At 46.2% G+C, this 20,424-nt stretch overlaps 1 protein-coding gene and 1 pseudogene across 1 annotated transcript; one reads left to right on the top strand and one right to left on the bottom strand.

The window, feature by feature from the left end:
* Positions 1–1,162: 1,162 nt before the first annotated feature.
* LOC116240236 (man(5)GlcNAc(2)-PP-dolichol translocation protein RFT1-like) lies at positions 1,163–20,199 on the bottom strand (annotated as a pseudogene).
* Positions 14,193–16,413, top strand: LOC149916088 (uncharacterized). The gene is made up of 5 exons (XM_090149590.1): positions 14,193–14,211; positions 14,326–14,610; positions 15,317–15,385; positions 15,527–15,598; positions 15,690–16,413. Exons 1-5 carry the CDS (start codon positions 14,193–14,195, stop codon positions 15,719–15,721), a joined length of 477 nt encoding a protein of 158 aa, XP_090005716.1. The 3' UTR covers positions 15,722–16,413.
* Positions 20,200–20,424: the final 225 nt, after the last annotated feature.

The following is a 20,424-nucleotide window of genomic DNA, read 5'->3' as shown; positions in this document are numbered from 1 at the left end:
GACAGGGGCTGTGGCTGCTGCCCCAAGGGGACCCACATCCTGACCTGGGCTGCTGCCAGCCCTTCTCCTGCCCCAAATCCTGGGGCACAAACCCTGCAGGGACAAGGCTTTTCCTTGGTCTGTGACAGCTTCTGACATCCTCTGCTGACCAATGGGGTCCTCTGAAAACCAGTGAAGACCTTGATCTCTGGCATCCTCCAATGAGTAATAAAGCCCTCAGCAAAGCCATGCTCTGTGTGTCTGTGTCCTTGTCCCCATGCTCAGCAGGGACCACTCGTGTCTGTCCCTGCCTGGCAGAGGCCACCTCTAAGTGCTGGGAGGGGTCCCCAGCTCCATGCCCTGCACCTCACGTCATGCACCCGTGGGCCTCTCCATCCCCTCTGTGCTGCCTGCTCCAAAATCCTAAAGGACGGATCTCCCCATGCTGCCAATTGCCCCAGTACCCTCCCTTTGCTCTCTCCCACTTCCTCCTTCCTGTTCCTCCCAAACCCTTCATCCTTTGTTCCTCCTTCTCTATGGCCACGATGTTCCCAAGTCACTCTCCTTTTTATCCCTTCCCTTTCTCAGACTATTGCCCCTCACTTGGATCTGCTTCAGCCCTCTTCTTTCAGTCCCAGTTCCCCTCCATCATTACCCTACATGGAGTCCTCACATCCCCTCCCTTAGACACCTCAAATCTCCTCTCTGATGACCGATGACACTCTCTGTTGATTAGCGAAGCCCTCTGAGGGTCAGTGAAGATCTCTGATGATCAGTGGAGTCCTCTGACAGCCAACAAAGCCTTCTGATGACCACTGACACTCTCTGATGGCAAACTGAGCCTCCGATGATCAGCGGACTGCTGCTTCACATGCAGGAAAGGGAAGGGAAGGAAAGGGTGAGAAAGAAGATGTTGACATCATTTGGTAGGTAGCGTGGTTTGCTCATCATAGGATAAAGATTTGTCCGGATTAATCAAGCACAGAATTCAGAGAGAAGTGTGACTGCATCACACCTGTGTGTGCGTGCAGCCTGGTGCCTGGGACTGGCTGTCTGATTCTAAGTCCTCCTCCAAGAGGCTTGGCTGCTCCTCAGCGATGCTGACCTGCTCCTCATGGAGGTGCTGCTGTCCAGGCACTCGGACGACCCTGCTTGGGGTAGGCTGCACTGGAAAGACACTGGGTCACAATCTAGGCTGTTGACTGATGTCTGCTGGGCTCAGGTCAGCATCTTCAGCAGAGCCAGGAGAAACGAGGGCAGGAACGTGGATGAGCTCCTTATCCCCATCACTGTTGTCCTGTGGAAGGCTGTCATCAGAACTGCAGCGATTCATGCTTCCTGAGAGCTCGGCACTGAAGGAAGCACACAGTGCACCACTACTGGGCCTGGGTCTTCTGGATCAAAACCACTTAGATTCACCTAGGAAAGAGCAGATACACAGGGGTGAGTGTCAAACTTCCACTGCCCAACAAGGCAATGGCTTGGTGGTGTCTTTCAAGCAGGCTTCAAGCAGTATGCAAGATGCTCACCATACAGAGTTAGCAATAGCTGTTAATTAAGTGTGCTTAAACTCTTTTTAAAGCTGCTATCAGGCCCAATTTAGTCTGAAACTAAGCTGTTTGCAAAAGCAAAACTAGTTTATGCGTGCTGTGGTTCTGAGTCTTTCTCAGAAATCATTTTCCTTCCAAGGCTGCCTTTTTCACCTTAGAAGAAAAAGGGGGAGATGGCAAGGAATGAAAGGCAGGGTGAGGTCAGCTGTTACAAAATCCTTTGCAGGAAAACAAAGACCTGAAAAGCATTGCCCTGATACTGCTGCCTGACACAGATGGATAAGCTGCTTCATTAAATCCAGCTTTTACTGTGGAGGTGGCAGGCATCTGTGCTGCTGTTTGTCTGCAGTCAGGAATGTCATGCTGCCTTGTTTTAAACACCCATTTATTCTTTCACAAGAGAGTATCAACTTCTGATACTCGTTCTGGAAACTGGGGAAGAGTAACCTGCAGAATGCTGAGTGCTGCAGAGGACAGGTTGGAAGACAGCTGCTCTGCACGCCCATCGTGCCACAGCAGCTCCCTGCTGGATGTGCCTGGGATAACTGGTTGGCTCCTGACAGCAATCCCCTCACAATGGAGATGAAAGCAGCACTTGCACAGCTTGTTTTACGAGCACTAAACAAGCACAGCTAAAATGCTTGGGGAGACTGTCTTAAAGCACAGTCACAGAATGAGTTTGTTATACTGAAGACTAAAAGCATCAGGGAGAAGATGGGATAAAACTCCCCACTGGCCCACACTTCAGGATCTGTGGTATGTTCTTCTGCAAAAATGCACAGTTGCTGTTTTTAAATTTGGAAAAATACAGTAAAACATACATGGAAAGGGTTGAGAAGTCAGAGCCTCCGTAGCTACAGAAAGATGTTGGATGCCTTCTTTCTGTGGGCATCTTTGTGGAAAAGTGACTTTAGGTAGCTTAAATGTCTGTCTTCTGACACAAAAGCAAAATGGAGCCAGGAATATATTCTTACTTCCATAATAGCAGTGTCAGAAGGAAACATTCTGAGACTTCTTATAGGGGTGCCCATTTGCTGTCTCCCAAAAACTACTTGGAGGAAAGGCACGAGAGGGGTGTGCTCTGCCAGCTCCAGGTCTTGAGTTAACACGAGACCCATTCAGGAAAGACAGGGGTGAACTGAAGATGTTATGCCCAGGCATAGAAGGAGGTACAAGCACACTGAAAGCATGAACTCTATGCTGCTGAAAAACAGCTTTTTGAAAGCTGGCTTTGCATCCTTACCTGCCAGGGCTATGACTTCCATTTCTGAGGGCTCCTGGGATTGTGCTGCAATTTGCATTTGGCCACACAAGAATGGATTTCCCAGGCTGACACAGACCTTAGAAACTCAGTCTCCTTCAAACAGCTGAGGATGTTTCCATTCTTATAGCTCAGCCCTGAAGTCTTGCTGGTTAACTTCCTCTAAACTATGCAAAGCAAGATGCAGTGCAGGTGAGCAAACGCTCCACAGTTGTACAGCACAGCATCTAAGGGACAGCTTGCAGGTGTAACTGCTTCCTGAGGAACTGTACAGACATAAAAGGCATTCCAAAGCACCTCTTCCTCTTATATTAACACATCGTTGGCCTCATCTCACTGCCATGTTTAATTTCTAGAGCCAACAGGTCTGTCCAGCAGCTCTGCTTAGAGGAGAACCAAAATCTGTTTCAGACACGTGTCCTGAAATCTGGAAAATCCCGATGTTTCCAGGGGCAGGCAGTACAGGCAAGGATAGATGTCAGATGGCTTTATACACCTCATAGCTGCCTGCCTAACCAGGAAGGAACAGCACCGTTGTGTGGCTAAACTGAGCCCATCGGCCAAATATATGTTAGTTCAGTCCCCAGAGTCCAAAGTGAGTGGAAATTCGCTACAACACTTCAGGCACTATTAGGGTAACTTAGTTTCAGCAAGTTTTGCGTTTCTAATAATGGAAAAAAAAACCCTCCCAAACAATTATGATAGGTGCTGGAAAAGAAACTCCTCTTCACCTTTCAGATGGAAAGTCAATGACTGTGTGCAATTTCTCCTGTAAAAGCATGGGGCCTTCTTCCACTTCAATGTCTCTGCTGTCTGACACAACGGGAGAGCTGCTGCGGCCTTGTGTCCGTGCCTGTGCCTCTTCCAGTGTGACCAGCTTTGTGGAAGGAGAAGAAACCCAAAGGGACTTGGGCCACAATTAAGAGCTGCGTCCTGTAAAGGAAAACCACAGGTAAGAGGGAGGATCAGCAAGCAGCAGCACAGCCATCACAGTTCTGGGGAGGTGCTGTATTTTTCTAAGTCTTGGCTACCCCAGCCACTGGAAGATGATGTCAAAACAACCATTTTGTCAGAGGGATGTTTATGGACAAGGACATACCATAATTGAGAGCAGCTTAATGTATTTAAGCAAGCAAACAAAACTCCTAACTAGTGGGGACAGGTCAGTCAGAAACCTTCACTGCCACACTTGAATCAAGCTTCGTCTGCATGCAAAATATTGTCATGATAGTGACAGTTTTCTTCTTATGAGGTCTGGGTTTGTTCAATCTGAGCATCCAGCAACAGGAAATGCTGGGCACAACTGCAGCTGCTACAACCCAGTGTGCAGGTGGACACAGAGAACTGAATCTGGCTGTGTCTTGCTCTCGGCCTGCTTACAGCCTGTGCTTGTTTTTGGAAACAAACTTTTAAACTTCTACCAAAGTAGGTGACGGTGCCAGCTGCTATGATCTCTAAAGCCTCTCAGTGCAGAGCAGCGCAGGTGAGAACGAGGAATCTGGTCTAAGAGCTGTCCCTGTGTGCCACTGCCTACAGATCAAGTATTTATATGGCCATTCTCATGCGGTAAGAGGTGTGGGAGGGAAGTGTATCATCCCCTCACATCAACATCCTGGTTGGATCCATTCCTACTACTTATCCCTTTAACATCACAGCTCCTGGGAAATGTGTGCACAGCCTCATGTGTTTGTCAACTGTACCTGAGCACTCAGGCTTTGGGCCAAACAGGTACACAGACATCCATCTGTCATCCAACTAGACTAACTTGGGATGGCTTAAAGCAGGCTGGGGAATGCTGTCCCCTCTTGAAAGCTGGTGCAGGTTGAGATGCTGTGCTCAGAGGGGCTGCCTTGCCAGAGCAGTATTCCCAAGCTTAGCTGATTCTCTGTGACATTCCCTGACCCTTCTGCCTGTGGGGAAGCAGACAGTGTGAACGTCTGAATCACTAAACAGCTATAGCCAAGGTGATATGCTCCATTCTAAAGCCTGGATCATTGTTTGGCCCGGGTGCTTTGCATGTTGGTCTACCCCTGGCAGAGCTCAGCCTGCTGTGGGCTGTTCCTATTCAGCCAAGCTAAGCCCTGCATCCTGCTGACAGAAAAATTGCCTTCCAGTAGGAAGGAACAAAAGCTGCACTTACAGCAACTGTGCTATCCAAAAAAGAGCAATGATTATATAAAATGGGAAGCAGCAAATATTCTGGAAAAGCAGCTATCTCTACTCCACCAGTGGCAATAACTGCAGTGACTGCAAATTTCATTGGAAGGTTGGTGTATCAAAGCAGATGGAACAAACTTAGTGCACATTGTGGAATAATAATTGCTTGTGCTCTTCACATTTACTCATCTAACATGCAGAGGCAACTTTCTTCCTGGTGCAACTCTGTTTGTCTCCTCTAAAACAGGTACACTCACTGTCTTAGCAGTTACTCAAGGAAAGCTGCAGCTTCCAGAGCTGGGCACAAACACGTTGCAGTTAATTCCTCATCCCAAAGCCACAAATCAGCAGTGCAGACAGAGAACTAGGCAACAGCTGCAGGGCCCGTGCAGTCTTTGCCAAGCAGCTGGACAGCCCTGCTGATTAACCTATAGAGACTGTGCAGAAGAAACAACCAGGAAAGCCGCTGTCAGAATACTTCACATAAAGAGCAAGACTTATGTTACTTAGTGTCAACATTAATGAATACCAAGAGCTTTTCTTAAGTCTGCTAATTGCTATTTATCTTCTAAGATGCTTGTAAGGACCAATAAATCATGCAGACTGGAAGGAGCAGTCCTTGAGAGCAGCCCTGCGGAGAAGGACCTGGGGGTCTTGATAGATGAAAAACTTAATATGAGCCAGCAGTGTGCCCTTGTAGCTTGGAAGGCAAATGGTATCCTGGGCTCTATTAAAAGAGGGGTGGCCAGCAGGGACAGGGAGGTGATTGTTCCCCTCTACTCTGCTCTTGTGAGGCCCCATCTGGAATACTGCGTCCAAGTGTGGAGCCCCCAGTACAGAAAAGACAGGGAGCTGTTGGAGAGGATCCAGAGGAGAGCCACGAAGATGATCAGGGGACTGGAGCACCTCCCCTGCGAAGACAGGCTGAGGGAGCTGGGCTTGTTCAGCCTGGAGAAAAGAAGGCTGTGGGGTGATGTGAATCACTCCAACTTACATTTCTGTAAAGCTCATTTAACTCTCCCTTCACAAAGCTTGTAGGCCATAAAGGGATGTCTCCAGCTAATATTTCATGATCCATATGCAATCGCTCTTGCCTATCGTTTCTAGTAATAAAGAAACTTTATGTCACCATTGAAGAAAAATAGAGCATTACTATCTGTACTGTTCTAATTGATGAAGCTGACCATTGAGCAAACCTCTCACCTTTGTAAGGCAATAACTGCACTCAGACTGCAAATTTCTCACCTTTGTTTGTTTTAGGCTAACATGCTAATTCTCTTGAATGACACTGTTGTGAACTGGTTATGCCTGTTTTCTGGCTGCTTGATACCCACTCGTTCCACATTACACCCCTCTAACAAAAAAGCAAGCATTATATTTAGTACAAATAAATAAGTATTAAATCTATGGCAGGATTTTAATACAGCAGATAACAAAATTTATGCCATCGTGACATGATTTTTGGTAGCCAGAAGTTTGTGCTCTGACCTCTGTTATATGGTGCACTGAAAGTGCTCAATGGCTCAGTGTTCATAAGGAGACCAGTGGTGCCCCCCAGGGGCCTGTACCACGACCAATACTTTTCCGTATCTTCATCCATCAGATGAACAGTGAGATTGAGTGCACCCTCAGCAAGTTTGCAGATGACAGCAAGCTGTGCTGTTTGGTCAACACACCCAAGGGACAGGATGCCATCCAGAGGGGCCCAGACCGAGCAGTGGGCCCAGGAGAACCACAAGAGGCTGAAAAAAAGCCAAGTGCAAGGTCTTGCACCTGGGTCACAGCAACCCTCACTATCAATACAAACTCCAGCCTTAGATCTATTGTTCTCCTAACAGACTACAGATGCTTTGCCAGCCTTGCTCAGTGCATCTTCAGCCACAAAACCTCCCTGCTCCCACACTAGAATATCTTCTGGATAAACTACATCCTTAAGCCTTCCTCTGAATAGGATAAAGTCATTCCCCCTTCTCCCCCCGTGGCAAGCAGTCCCAGTGGAGTCCTAACTACCTGTCAAATACCCAGTTGCCCCAACATTCTGCTGCGCCTGTCTTTTCACCTCGTAATTTTGCTTTTCTGCAGCCACAATTCAGGCTTTCACTCCAGAAAACCTGTGCGGTTCACCTGCATTTTCCATCCATTTGCAATCCTTTGAGTTATCTCACTCAAACAACTTTCACCAACTATAAACTGACTCCAAAGGAATTGCTGGGTGCTGCACCTGGAACAAAGCAATGCCAGATGCAGGCACAGACCCATACAGATCATCTATTGTAAACTGGATATAAGGAAAAAGTTGTTTCCTATAAGGGTGGTGAGGCGTGCAACAGGTTGCCCAGAGATGTAGTGGATGTTGGAGACATTCAAGGTCAAAAGTCAGGCTGGATGGCACTCTGGAACATCTGATCGAGCTGTAGGTGCCCCGTTCGTGGCAGGTTTTGTGCATCTATCCTAACAAATGTTACATCTTCTTTAATATATTCTACTCATAGAACCGTTTGAGTTGGAAAGGACCCTTAAAGGTCATCTAGTCCAACTCCCCTGCAATGGCTTTGCTCCAGGTGCAGATCCCTGAATTTCATCTGTTGAATTTCATGCTGTTGACAACTGCCCAGTGCATTAAGATACACTCCCAGTTTAGTATCACCAATAATTTCCTCATAAAAACACTGAACTGTGAATAGCAGCTTTACTTCCCAAGTTTTGTTTGATAGAATGACCTGTTTTGTGAGTCCACCTGCCCACAGCCTGAGACAGTCTGATTTTAGACACATCCATTTCTTCCATCAGGACACATTCCACCTGATGAGTTTTGCATACATCGCTTAACAAACTCGGCATTGGGAAATGGTTTTAACTTCCGTGCAATCAGATGTGCCATAAGCTACATAAGTAGCTTTTACAAGCGAGTCCATTTGAGTTTTAACTTTTTAAAATACTTTGTTGAGGTGACAGACGCTCTTTCAGATCCACTACTTCGTCATTAGAAAACATCCCTTGTTATGCATCAAATTTGGAAGTGTGTTTCTGCATCTCTTCAAATTGTAAGACTGACACAATTTCCTAGCAAACAAAGTACAGCACCATATTATTTGTGAGCACTGCCCTGTGTGCTCCCACGCCTGGGCTGCTCAGTGGGGCAGAGCTGCTGCTGTGATGTGGCAGCAGGGGATGTGGGCTGCAGTGCAAGCTGAGCTGGGCCACGTGCAGCCCGCAGCGTGGACGTGCCTGCTTTACTGCAAGGGCAGGGTTGGCTCTTCCAAGCATATTCTGCTAGCTGTCTGCAAGCTGCCACCCATGCAGGACACACTCAGAGCTCTCATGCAGTGACAGAAATAGATTCAGAGATGGAAGATACCCAAAGATTAAAGAGCTTCCCTTATACAAAGGAGCACCACACTTCTTGCACACAAACGATACCCTGGCACATTTCCTTTCATCCTCTCCCTAAATCATACCTTCTCCACCCTTCCCCAGAGAGCTAAAATCATTACATTAGTAAGAGAAGTGCTTTTGGAGGCACTCCTTTTATAAAATTATATTCCCAAAAACCCATCTACTACCACTGGGAAGACATGACTGACACTGCAAACTCAAGGGTCCAGAAGTGAAGCCACAATTAAGTTCTCCTGTGTAAACTGCATTTGCTCCCTCCTCACTCCTTCTTGTCACGGTGTGCTTATAAGGCCTGACATAACCTTCAGCTGCCTGACCAACACATTTCTCCTTGTACCCTGGAGCAGCACTCTGCTAACCCACCACATTTTTTACATCGAGACTGGCAAGGCTGACTTTTTCATCAAAAGAAAGAAATCTGCACACAGAAGATATTCACAAGTGGCCACAAGGCACTCTCTCACTTGTAGGACATGGCTAGGCCTTGGCTGACTCCCAAGACACAAGCCAATCTCTTTGGAACAGCATTAATGCACACTCCTTCCAACAAGGATCCACAAGGGAGTAAGAGTCTAAAATACTCCTGCACTCGCAAGAAGGTTTTGGTAAAACTCCAAAGTCTTCTCCCAAGCTCCGACAGGTTCTTCCCTTATTGAAGGGGAACCAAACTGTATCATGAAGAAAACACAGTTCCTGTTCACTAGCAAATGACAACAACTCAAATCCTACCTGCATTTAAGGACCCCTATCTCTCTCCTATTCTTCTTTCCTTCTTCACACAGCTTTACGTATTTCTGTCTCCCTAAATGGGTCACAGGTGTAACACATCTGTCCTCCTGGCTAATTTCCTTTCCACTCTCAGCTCAGCGAGATAGCATAAAACTCCTCTGCAACCAAGTCATGCTGAATACAGTCATCTGTGAAGCAAGAAACTTACCTAGTAAATAAATACAGAGCAGCGGTGCATTAAGTGTTTGCCTATGACGAGAAATCACAGAACAAAAGAGCTGTTCATGTCTTCCCCACAATTACAGCAGCAAAGCCAATTATCCCACCTCAGCTGCAGATGAGAGCACACGTTCATCCAGTTCCATGAACAAAGCTCACTACAGCTGCACAAAGCTATAAACACCCCAACAGAAGGGCTCATTCCTCCTCCCAGATCACAGTGCATGAACACAGGCTCAACCCACAAAGAACAGAGCACAAGCATCTCTTTATGGAAGCAACCCAAAAGACAACAGGGATAAGTACTTTTCATCACTGTTTTGTTTAGATCCCCCAGCTGGCAAAGCTTTGAAGTGTGTCTTACACTTAGCTTCCATGGCCCAGCTGTACATCAGAGGTGGAGAGCTTCAAACTCCATTTTAAGCTTATACTGAAAATAAGCTGCTCTTGATAGCACTATCAGAATTCAAACGAGTTGCCTTTTTTGTGCCAAACAAAGCCACTGCCCCTCAGCAGATCTCCTGACACAATGCTATGCCTCAGAAAGTCTCTGATCCCTTCTCTTTGGTCTGATCTGTAAAATGAGAGCAATTAAGTCATATGGAAGCACTCCACAATGCCACTGTTTAATTTTTTAATAGATATATACGCAGCCTTGCAAGCCTGTAATGGAAACCTCCTAGGCTATGGTTATAAGCCTGTTCTGTTAATAATATTTCTTTCCTTCTGGTAACAAACTCATTTGCCAAACCCTCGCAGTGAAAGGAAAATCCCAAGGCAGATACTTACCTCTGAGTAAACAGTAATTCCTCCACTTATGACATAAGCCAGTATTAAAAATGGTGAGGGAAGTAAGCCTGTCAAAGACCTCTAGGAGCTTTCCTTGAAGTAATCATAGATATAATGGATGCTGTGAGCAATGCAAATACCCATATTAAAGCAGTTGGCAAGGATAAAGCCAACGTTTCCGTGCCAACAGGTCAAGAAAAAAGGGATGCACAGGAACATCAACTGGACAAGGCTAGCATAACAAAGTTGTATCTAGGAAGAATAAACAATAGAAACAACACATACAGTTGCACTATTTAGTTACTAAATGCATTTTCAAAAGGTAAAAATCCATTAGCTTTCTAAAATGCAGCAGTGACAACTACTCTCATCACAGATGGAAAGGTTGAGAACAAAGCTAAGAAAAGAAATCACCACAAGAATGAAAACTCTGCTGAGCAAACTAAACCAAGAACTACATTTAAACGAAGGAAATTCTATCCTACTGTTCATCTGTGTATTCATCTCAGAAAACACAATAACAATAATTAGCAATATCAAAAACTGAGGATTTTTTCCCTACTCTGTTAGGTATTGAAGAAAAATAATTTTCAATAAGATGACACTTGGTTCCTGCTCCAAACAGTGGCTTTGAAGAGAATTCATACTTGAAAAGGGGGATGAAAGCAGCCCTTGCATGTCTAAAAAGAATTTCTTTCTTTCTGTCAAAAGCAGATCTCATTTAATTGATGACCAAAAAAAAAAAAAAAAAGTCTAAATAATTTGGAATGGCCTTATAATGGACAACTGCTACAGAAGTGAAACAAGTCTGATGGCAGCCATCAGGCTGCAGTGCCAGTACACCAGAACAGAGAACCAAGAAAACATCCAGGCTGGGAGAGATCTCAGGAAGTCATCCAATCCAATGCTCTCCTCAAGGCAGATAAACCACTGAACTCATGTGCCTCACTCAGATCATTCCAAATGTGATCTACAGAAACTGCATCTGAAAAGTTCTAACAACTGCAGATTTTAATGAATTTTAAATAGCAGTCCACCTTAAAAACTGAAGCTTCAATTCAAATACACGTACAGCAAATAAGACTCCACATTGAAATTACTTTCCCAGTTAGCTGTCTACCAAAAGCTAATAACCTTTCCAATTCACATCTTTATTACCCAAAGGTTTAAACAGTTACTAAAGCTTCTACACTGAGGTCTGTACACCAGCATCTAAATCAGCAGCTTGGGTTTCAAGGGGCAGGAACACAGTCCTTAAAATGGCTGCAAAAAGAAACAGGCTTTTCAGTAACAGAAATACATTTCCCAGCAAATATTCAAGCAGAATAATTGTTCCCCATTCGCATGCTTAACACCATGCGTATCATTTACAGATAATAAAGAAACACACAGGGGATACTCCTCACCTGTCTACCTCTTATTTGCACATCAAAGTAAATGTGAAACGTTCTGTTACTCCATTGACAGCAAGAAAGAGGACATAGAAAGAGCAGCACTGGAGAAGATCTGGACCCAAAACAAAACAAAGATTACAAGGATGAAGAGATCATTATTTCTTTTACAAAATCACACTGTTTTTATACTCCACAATAAAAGCTATAACATTATCACTGATGATAATGGCAACTTTTATGTTCCTTTGAGAAGCTTCTGGTCTAGACATCTTGACAAGAACACAAGTAGAAAAAACAAGGCAAAGTGAAACCAAAACCAAAATACAAGAGAGTAGCAGCTATTAACGTAACAGAGAAGATCTCCACCACCAAAGTGATGATTGTATTAAATGGGTTTCTCTGCCGTACTGCAAACCAATTCTTTCACATTACAGATATTTGTGAGAAAGGATCCAACAGACACTGTAATGTGCTCAAAGCAATCAAATACACATCTCAAATACAAAAGTAAGAAAAAACAACAGAGCTGCTCAGCATATTCAAAACCAGATATTTAAAAAGTAACTTTAACATTCTACACTCAGCCTTTGAAATCATTTTCCGTCCTTCCAGCTCAACATGGCTACATATGTGCAAATGCTGTTACAAAAGGATCAAGGTCTGCATCTGGACAAGGTGATATCTTCATGTAAAAAAAAAACACTCACAAAGAACAACCAGCAGGATGTGACAACTATCTAGCATGAAGAAGATGCACTTCTGAAGAGCTGCTTGTACACACACATCAAGTCCACCGGTGACAGCTTTTCCTGAAACACATTATCTGAACAGTCCCCTGCTTTCTGATTTAATTTTATCCTGTGTAATCCACCCAAGGTAATCTTATGCACCATTAATTGTTGATGAGGGTAACATGAAACTGATGAGCCCCAACCAGCACCAAACCTACTCGAGTCAGCAGGCAGAGGTGAAACAGAGAGCACTTCACTGCAATGCATTTGCTATAACGTAGTCCTGCATGGCCACAAGCAAGCATGCTGGTACACATGACACAAGTCACAAAAAGCCAATTGCTTTATCCTTCCTTCCTTGTAAACCTCCTAATATCTTTAACACTACTGGTAAGCAACATTCCAACCTTGGCAATCATCCCTACAGGCAACTTTGGGAGCTACAGTGCTGCCACAGCTGGAATATTTGAGGTGTAAGCATCTACAGGGGGACAAAGGAATTAAATTATTTTGCCAGAAAAAGGCCATGTGACAACATAGCAGAATGCAGTTCAAAACGCACACTAGGACTTGGGACTTAAAGTTTCTTTTAACCTGAGCTGATTTTTCTCAGACAGAAAGCTGACTGAGCCAAGAACTCAGCATAGAGCTGAGAAACTAAAACTGCAGCTCAAACTTTTTACCTGTTCCAGAACTGAGCATCGAACCTCCATAAATATCCAGAGCCAGCTGAGAAAAGGCATATCCAAAAACAGCAGTGGTAAGGCCAATCAGAAGCACCAGCTTCAACAGCATCTGCAGCCATAGCAACATCATCCTGGGGAGAAAACAAAAACAAGAGAACAACACCCAGCAGTCAATTACATGAACCAGAATCAGCACAGCTGTTGTTTTCACCAAGAAAAACTATTCCATGGGGAAAACATCCACTGGCACCATGCAAGGCAGCATCAAAATTATTCTTTGCTATTGAAACACCTGCTTCTGATCTTTACATTCTTCTCTCTTTGCAATACTTGAGCAAAAAAGATACAAAAACTTTCTTCAATAGGCAAAAAGCTGAACCTGGCCACCAGCGAACCCAGATTGTTCACGGTATCATACACACCTTTACAAACAAAAGACGCTGACAAGATGTTACTTTTTTTCTGGCACAAGACCAGGACTAACAGCAGCACAAATTCCTATTTCACATTTCTGATGAACAAAGAGAAAACCAGTGGAACTTAATGCAACATCAGAGCAAATCTAGCAACAGCCCCAAACACCCCCAGAAAGCCCCTTCACTTCTTACTACAAAGGAAGATAAAAGATGCAGATGAAAGAGATTCTGTAACATCTGCAGAGCGCAAGCATTTTTACACTTGTGTGTCTTATAAAGTGTTATAGCAAACTTCCACTCACTTTGGACTCTGGGGACTCAACTAACCTACAACTGCCTGATGGGCTCAGTTTAGCCACACAGTGGCTTCCTTTCCTGTTAGGCAGGTCACGAGATGTATAAAGCCATTTGATGTCTATGCTTGCCAGTACTATCCGCACCTGCAAACATCAGGGTTTTCCAGATTTCAGGACCACGTGCCTGAAATAAATTCTGGTTCTCCTCTAAGCAGAGCTGTTGGACTGACTTGCTGTTTGCTAAGACTGGGAAGAGGCAGGGCTGCTGCAGCCCCAGCCCAACCTGACAGGGGTCTCTGAAGGGACGGGCTGCTGGCTTTGTCCCGGGCACTGCAGTGCTCTGTGACCAGAAATTACCACCAGGAGCTGTTCTACTGACTGTGCCCACACCTTGCTGGCATATGTGGCTGAGAAGCCCCTGCACATGGCCAGCCAGAAGCTGCTGCCCTTCTGACCACCTCACTCAGTAACTGCTTTCTGCTTGGCTGCACATGCTGGAAGCTATTACTCAACAAATAATATAAATATAAGAAATAAACACTAAACAGGGCTTATTATCACAAGGTAGCCAGACAAGAGGCGTGAGAAAATGCATAAGCATTGGGCATGTAAGTTGTGTCTGTTTCCTTGGAGGCAGAAACATTCACGTTCTCCTAGTTTACTTGGGTGCAGTTTTACTTAAGATCCTCTCAAGACCTTCTGAGACTGTTTGAGCCTTGAAGGGCATGCACAGTCGAGCCATGAGTATTTCTGTACTCGGAGAGCTGCCACATTTCAGTGGGAAGGTTACTGCCACCCCTCTTCAGCTGAGAGAGCCCAGAGCTTTGTATTTGGGCCGTGGCATTCCCTGGCCCACTGTCAGACCCTACAGGTCACTCAGGGAAAAGGAGGCCCCACATGTGCTGGAAGCTCTCCTCACCTGTGTCTGATCACACTTGTGCCTGCAGGCCCTGCTGGTGAATCAGCAGAAGAGAACCATGTCTACGAGCCTGAAGGGGATGCTGGAGGTAAGTCACCAAGCTTCATTTCCTTGGTATTGGATCATATTTGGCTGGGATGGTTCAGCAAGGGTTCTGCTTTTTACCGGCCAGCGGGTTCTTCTCCTTGAGAAGCGTGGATGGTCGTTGTTTTTTGGGTGCTCCGTGCTGTCAGCGTTGTGTTGCCTTCGTCCCTGTATCTCTGAGGTCTCCCAGCAAGAAAATTTCACGGGGCTGAATGTTCTTCCATGAGGTCCCTGAGCACTGTTCCGCATGGCCTGGAGAAAGTATTTGGAAAGCTGTGGAATACCAGCCAGCAGGTCACGTGGCTGCTCTGCAGCTTTGCAACTTTCCCCCGTCGTTAGCTGAGCCCCTTCCTTCACTACAGCTCACTAAGGAAGAGAGAGATGGGCACATGCAATTGGGAATGTTTCTCCTCTGTCCTTGCTTACAGCTGTGTCTCCAGGCAGTGGCTTACCAAAGCCTAGATTTAATGCAGTTCATGCAATTGAGTTTAGAGCTGGGGTGAGCTCCAGGAGGGCGTTCCTCTGGGCAGTTCCACACGGGGTTAGTTATGTATGACGGTGGTGCCCCTGCAGGCACCCAGGAACTGTTTTCGAGGTGTGGAAGGGAAAGAATAGTGTCGTGAAGGAATCCCTGGCTTTAATTGCATCCTGTGTCATTCTGCCTGGAAGGATGTTTAATGGGAGTTGCTCTGTCCTGCGTTTGTTTGCAGATGTGACTGGAGCAGGTGATCCAGGATCCGTTCTGAGCTCTGGGATCAAAACTCTGGTGGATGGCATGGGTAAGTCATGGCTTTGTAATTCCTGCGAGAGCTTTCATTGCCCATTTCAGTGCCATTTCATGGCACGATTCCCCCTAATGCTCTCCTCTTCAGTGATGCTGTAGTGTATGAGTGAAACTTTTTGTGGGTCTTTGGTTGCAGAAGTGCTCCCGTGGATGTCTTTGCCTGGTCATTCGTTTCCTCCCGTGCTGGAGCCCAGCTGGAATCCCAGCGGTGAGTAGTTTGTCTTTACTGGCTCCGCTGACTCACCACTGGTCTCCAAAACTTCGTGCACATGATATTTGACTTCATGCATTCTGTACAGGTCTGGAAAGAGGAAAGGATGAACCCAAATGAGGAAGAAACTCCCAGGCTCCTCCCAGCTTCAGGGAACACGTGCAGTTGGAGATGTAATGCTACAAACAACAGTGTTCCTGCTAACACAGATAACGCAGATTACGCAGGAAGAATACAGTACCAAACAAATGAAGAGAAGGAACTGTAATGCATCACATACTATACCTTCTACTTCCAATTTTTTGAAACAGAAATAAGATACGCAGCAAAACACAATTGTAAAGTTTTGATCCAAAGGAAAATATTATTTAAATGCACGACCCTCAAATAAGTTGCTCTGGTTTTGGTTGTTGGTTTTTTGGTGTGGGTTTTTTTTTTAAACACCCGTTAATCCATCATTCTCTGAAATGCACCTCAAAGTCCACATGCCACTGAAATCCTCCCATGTTTTCATGTTATATTCAAATGGTTTCTAACATTTTCAATATTTTCAGAAACAGACAAAAAGGAGGAACTACAAAAATTCTGTCGCTGTCCCACAACATCACCACATTCACCCTGATCACCAAAATTGATCACATTCAGAAAAGTCATCGCATATCGCTTACCTGGAAGTTCAAAATACAGAAGTCAGGACAAACCCTTACATCTTCCCCAGCGCGTGCTCAGGCACTGCTAACAGGAAGCATTCGAGAGACACGTCTAACAGGACAGTGCAGTTCTGATGCTCCATAAACCTTCAGTAACTGCATCTGGGCTGGCAGCACCTGCTGGTGCCACTCTCTGAACACCATCCCCTCCCAGCCTTCCCAGGCTCCGTGTCCATTTGGTGACCAGCATTCACTTGCCTTTCCCCAACATGCCCACACATCCAGTCTCACCCTCTGTCAAAATCTGCTTCAGGAAGGATTCTTTGAAGAAGCTTCAAGTCAGCTGCGCTTCCTTCCAGTTAAGGAAAAATCACTCAAAGTCACTCTCATCTGGCCGACTTTCTCCCTTGCAGAAAATTACTGTTGCTGCAGACAGACAAAGGAACTGTGTAAGCTTTCTACAGAATAAATCACTCACAGTAATGAGAGAGGGAGGAAAAATTGTTTAATAGACCAATATAACTCTCACCCTCACAGTAAAATAGATCTTCCAGTGCTCTTCAAAGTGTTCCTGCAAGTCTCACAAGCCAAACTGCCTTTCTATTCTCAATCTCTCAATCTCTTCCTCAGAACGCCTTCTTTCTCACTGTGCCTTTTCATTTCCTTCTTTGCCCCATTTCCTTTTCAGAGGACATCAGAGGTCTGTAGTATCTGTATCATGCATCACCACGTTTTGTTTGAGGAAAAGTTGAAGTACCAGCACCGTAAGATGGCTGTGAATTCTCTCCTGCCTTCTACCTGCTACCAGCTCACTCCCTTTAACACTATAAGCGTTCCATCTCCAATTAATGGGTGGTGCAAAGCTACTGAAAGACAAGACAGCCAACGAGGCCCAGAAACAGAGAGCTCCGGGTTCATCGTGGTTTGCTGACAAGGATTTGAACACACCACCTGTAATCAGAATTTTATGCAACCATGTTTCCTAACTAGCCTTACTTAATAACCTCAAAATCACTCATTTAACTCCATCACCTCTAAATAGCCTGCAAAAGTTCTCTCATTAAAGACTTCAGAATGAACTCTGTGACCCACCTTATCTTCCATCAAGTTAGGTAACAGAGCTTTCATTCCTGTAATTGGAAAGCACTTCTTCGTTGCTTTCAAGAACTTTGCAAAATAAACCGCAAAGCACATTACCAGAACACTGGTATATAAAAGCTGAAATGACAGGGAAGGAAAGAATCAAAAAATAAAATAAAATAGTAAAACAAAACCAACTTAGAAATGTAGAATCACGTGCTAGCTTTGCCAATTCAGTGAAAACTGAAGGCAGTAAGTATTCTTACTCCTGTCAAATTTTAATCAGGCTGAAGGCATTACTGTAACTCCCCTCCCCCCACACAGAATGCTGTTGATTTAAATTTCTTTTAATCAGCAGATCAGCATCACAGTCCTTTGCCAACTTGTTCTCACCTTCTATTCAGTACTTTTAGAAAGATTATGTTGAGTCCAACTTAAAAACAACTATTCGGTCAAAAAACAGTTGACACACTTCAAAAACACACAAAAAAGCACATACAGCATCACAACCTTATTTGCAAAACTTGCTTTTCTGTGTACAACAGAGGTGCTCTCCTGTACCTCCATTAAACCGACTGGGCTCAAAATGCCAAGTCAGTAACAACTATCACCAAAATTCTTAACATTTAAATCCCACCCTTAAAGGAACATTCTCTCACCTCCCCCGTGGTATTAGCAGGCTAAACGTCAAAGGCAGTAGCAAGTAACTCTTCAGAACAAGAATTTATGTTGAGAAAGAATACAGGAAACTTAGTTGAGCCAAGGAAAAAATGTAAAGGCTCCACTGCAGATAAAGGATGACTAGAATAACCGTCAGAATGCATTTTGACACTACTGAAAGGCTTTCAGCAATTACCTTCAAGAAAGAGAAAATAGAGAATGTTCCTTTTTGCCAACTTAACCACCTACAGGAACACAAAGCACTTCAGTTCCACACACACAGCCCACAAAGAAATACAAGGCATTCAAAGTCAGCGTGACCACCACAGTTCTCCTGCTGCATTGGCCACCTTAGACTGCAGTCTCTCTGCACATCCTCACATCTGATGGTGCACAATTCTCCCATCACACTGCCCCAGTCCCTTGTGTGGGACACACACGGGAATACATTTTGCTTGACACAGTCGTGATCCCTGCTGTTGCACTTCACAACCTCGTACTGACAGTGGAAAGCAGAACTGTGGAAGCCATCTGTGCCTTCCTCTGATTAACATTCATGATTACGTACTTAATGATCATTAAGGCGATAACTTCGAAATAAATTAAGTTCCTTTCTTAAACAGGAGCAAATTGAGTATTACAAATATGTTACAACAAAGTCATGCAGCATTAAGCAGTCCATAATTCTATTCGTTTTTTAAAATACTCCTGAACTCTGTGAACATATACAGAGCCCGTTCAGGAATCTGTTCTTTACATCATTTTTTTTTCAACAAGAAAAGCTTTTTCTCTCTCTCACACACACCCCTGTGCACATAGCTTCCTTGCTAACCTTAAGTCTTACAAAGAAGTGAGCCTGGGCTGAAACCCAGAACGGTTCTCCTAGAAGCTCAACAACTGCAGAAAGGCCAAATGCCACAACAGCAGCCCAATGATAATGAGGAACCACAGACAGAACTTCTAGGAAGTGCAGCCAGATGAAGGCCAAGAAAACAGACCAAAAAAACACCAAGAAGGACTCTAAAAAGGCAACTAACAACAGACAGGTTTTCTCCGGCAGAAAAAAGAACAGAAAAAACAGGATAAAATCTGATTAAAATTTCACATGCTGGTATACTTTCCTTATTTTTGAAGAGATCTGATGAATTCATTTCTATTGCAACTCCAAGCTTTGGTGTAAAACCTGTAACTACAAGTTGCCACGTGCAGCCACAGGCTTTGATGCCGAGTGCTGTGCCGACCTTCCAGCAATGACAGCGCAGTCAGCAGAAGAAAATGCCCGCAGCCCAGCCGTGCTGGCTGCCAGCAGCGCTGCAGCGCGATGCCCCTTCCAGCAGCGGCCGCTGCCAGCAAAGCCGAGCAAGGCACGCGGTGCAGACACGCGCTGCCTTCTGCTGATGCTGCTTCAGGACCTGCAGCCTCTGCCGGAGCGCGGCAGGTTTCACAGCACTGCAGCAGGGCGAATCTGACCCCCCGCTCTCAGATCCCTGAGCTGCTTGACGTTCAACTCGCAGCACGTGCTTCACATCGCTCAGGCAACACGGTTTGCATTTTAAATCGCGCTGTTCTAGGAGGAAAATTGGAAACGGAAACGTCTTCCTCAAGCGAGCCCTCGGACAAGAACGAGCAGTTAAAGAACAGCCGAGGAGCTCTCACGTCAGCCACAGCACGTTGATGGACGCAGCCCAGCTCCGCTCCGCGCCGCCGCTCAAGCGGGCCCTGCGGAGCGCCTCCCTGGCCGGGAAGACGGCCGTGGAATAGAGCAGAGTCAGCCCGGAGGAGACGGGAGGGGAAGCGCACAAGCGGTCCCTCGCTCGCCGCCTCTGCAGGCGCCCGTCGTTAACCCGTCCTGCCACGCGAGGCCGCCCGACGCGCGGAACCGAACGCGGCCACGCGAGGCGGCTCATCGCCGGCTCCCGCAGCCACAAGGCAGAACGGCGATCGCTTCACGCCGACGACGCCGAGGAGCTCCCTGGAGAGGCGGCGCAGCGTCAGGGCGTTCAGCCCGAAGGCGGCCGCCCGGAACAGCACCTGCGGAGGAAGCAGGGCGGGAAGCGCCGCCGGACGGCCGGGCCGGCTGCCACGGGCGCCGCCGAGGAGGGCGAGCAGCGGGAGGGGACGGGGGAGCTGGGGCGGCCCGCACCTGCAGCTGGGCGCTAGAGGAGCCAGATGGGCGGTCTGGCGCGGCGGGGGGCACCGGGCGGCACGGCGTTACCGGCCGGAACGGCACCGTCGGGTCGCGATGCTGTCAGGCGGGGCGGGGATGCTCACTATGCCCGCCCTGCCCCGCCCCGCCCCACTTGCTGCAAAGGCCGTCGCTCTGCTTCCCTCGGCGCTTCTACGGCCCTTGTGTCCGACAGCGGCCGCTGGAAGCGCGTTCGGAGCAAAAGCAAACGGTGCGGCCGGCAGACGTGATCCGTCCCTCGTGACGGA

The sequence above is a fragment of the Phasianus colchicus genome, chromosome 13 (genome assembly GCF_987193195.1).
Source record: "Phasianus colchicus chromosome 13, bPhaCol1.hap1.1, whole genome shotgun sequence".
NCBI lineage: Eukaryota > Metazoa > Chordata > Aves > Galliformes > Phasianidae > Phasianus > Phasianus colchicus.
Note: the sequence above shows the minus strand (reverse complement) of the source record. Positions and strands in the feature narration are given on the sequence as shown.

What these genes read in the sequence shown, in the direction of transcription:
- LOC149916088 (XM_090149590.1), top strand. An exon ending in GCCTGAAGGGGATGCTGGAG is followed by an intron (nt 14,611 to 15,316) that starts GTAAGTCACCAA and finishes GTTTGTTTGCAG; the next exon opens with ATGTGACTGGAGCAGGTGAT. An exon ending in GCCCAGCTGGAATCCCAGCG is followed by an intron (nt 15,599 to 15,689) that starts GTGAGTAGTTTG and finishes CATTCTGTACAG; the next exon opens with GTCTGGAAAGAGGAAAGGAT.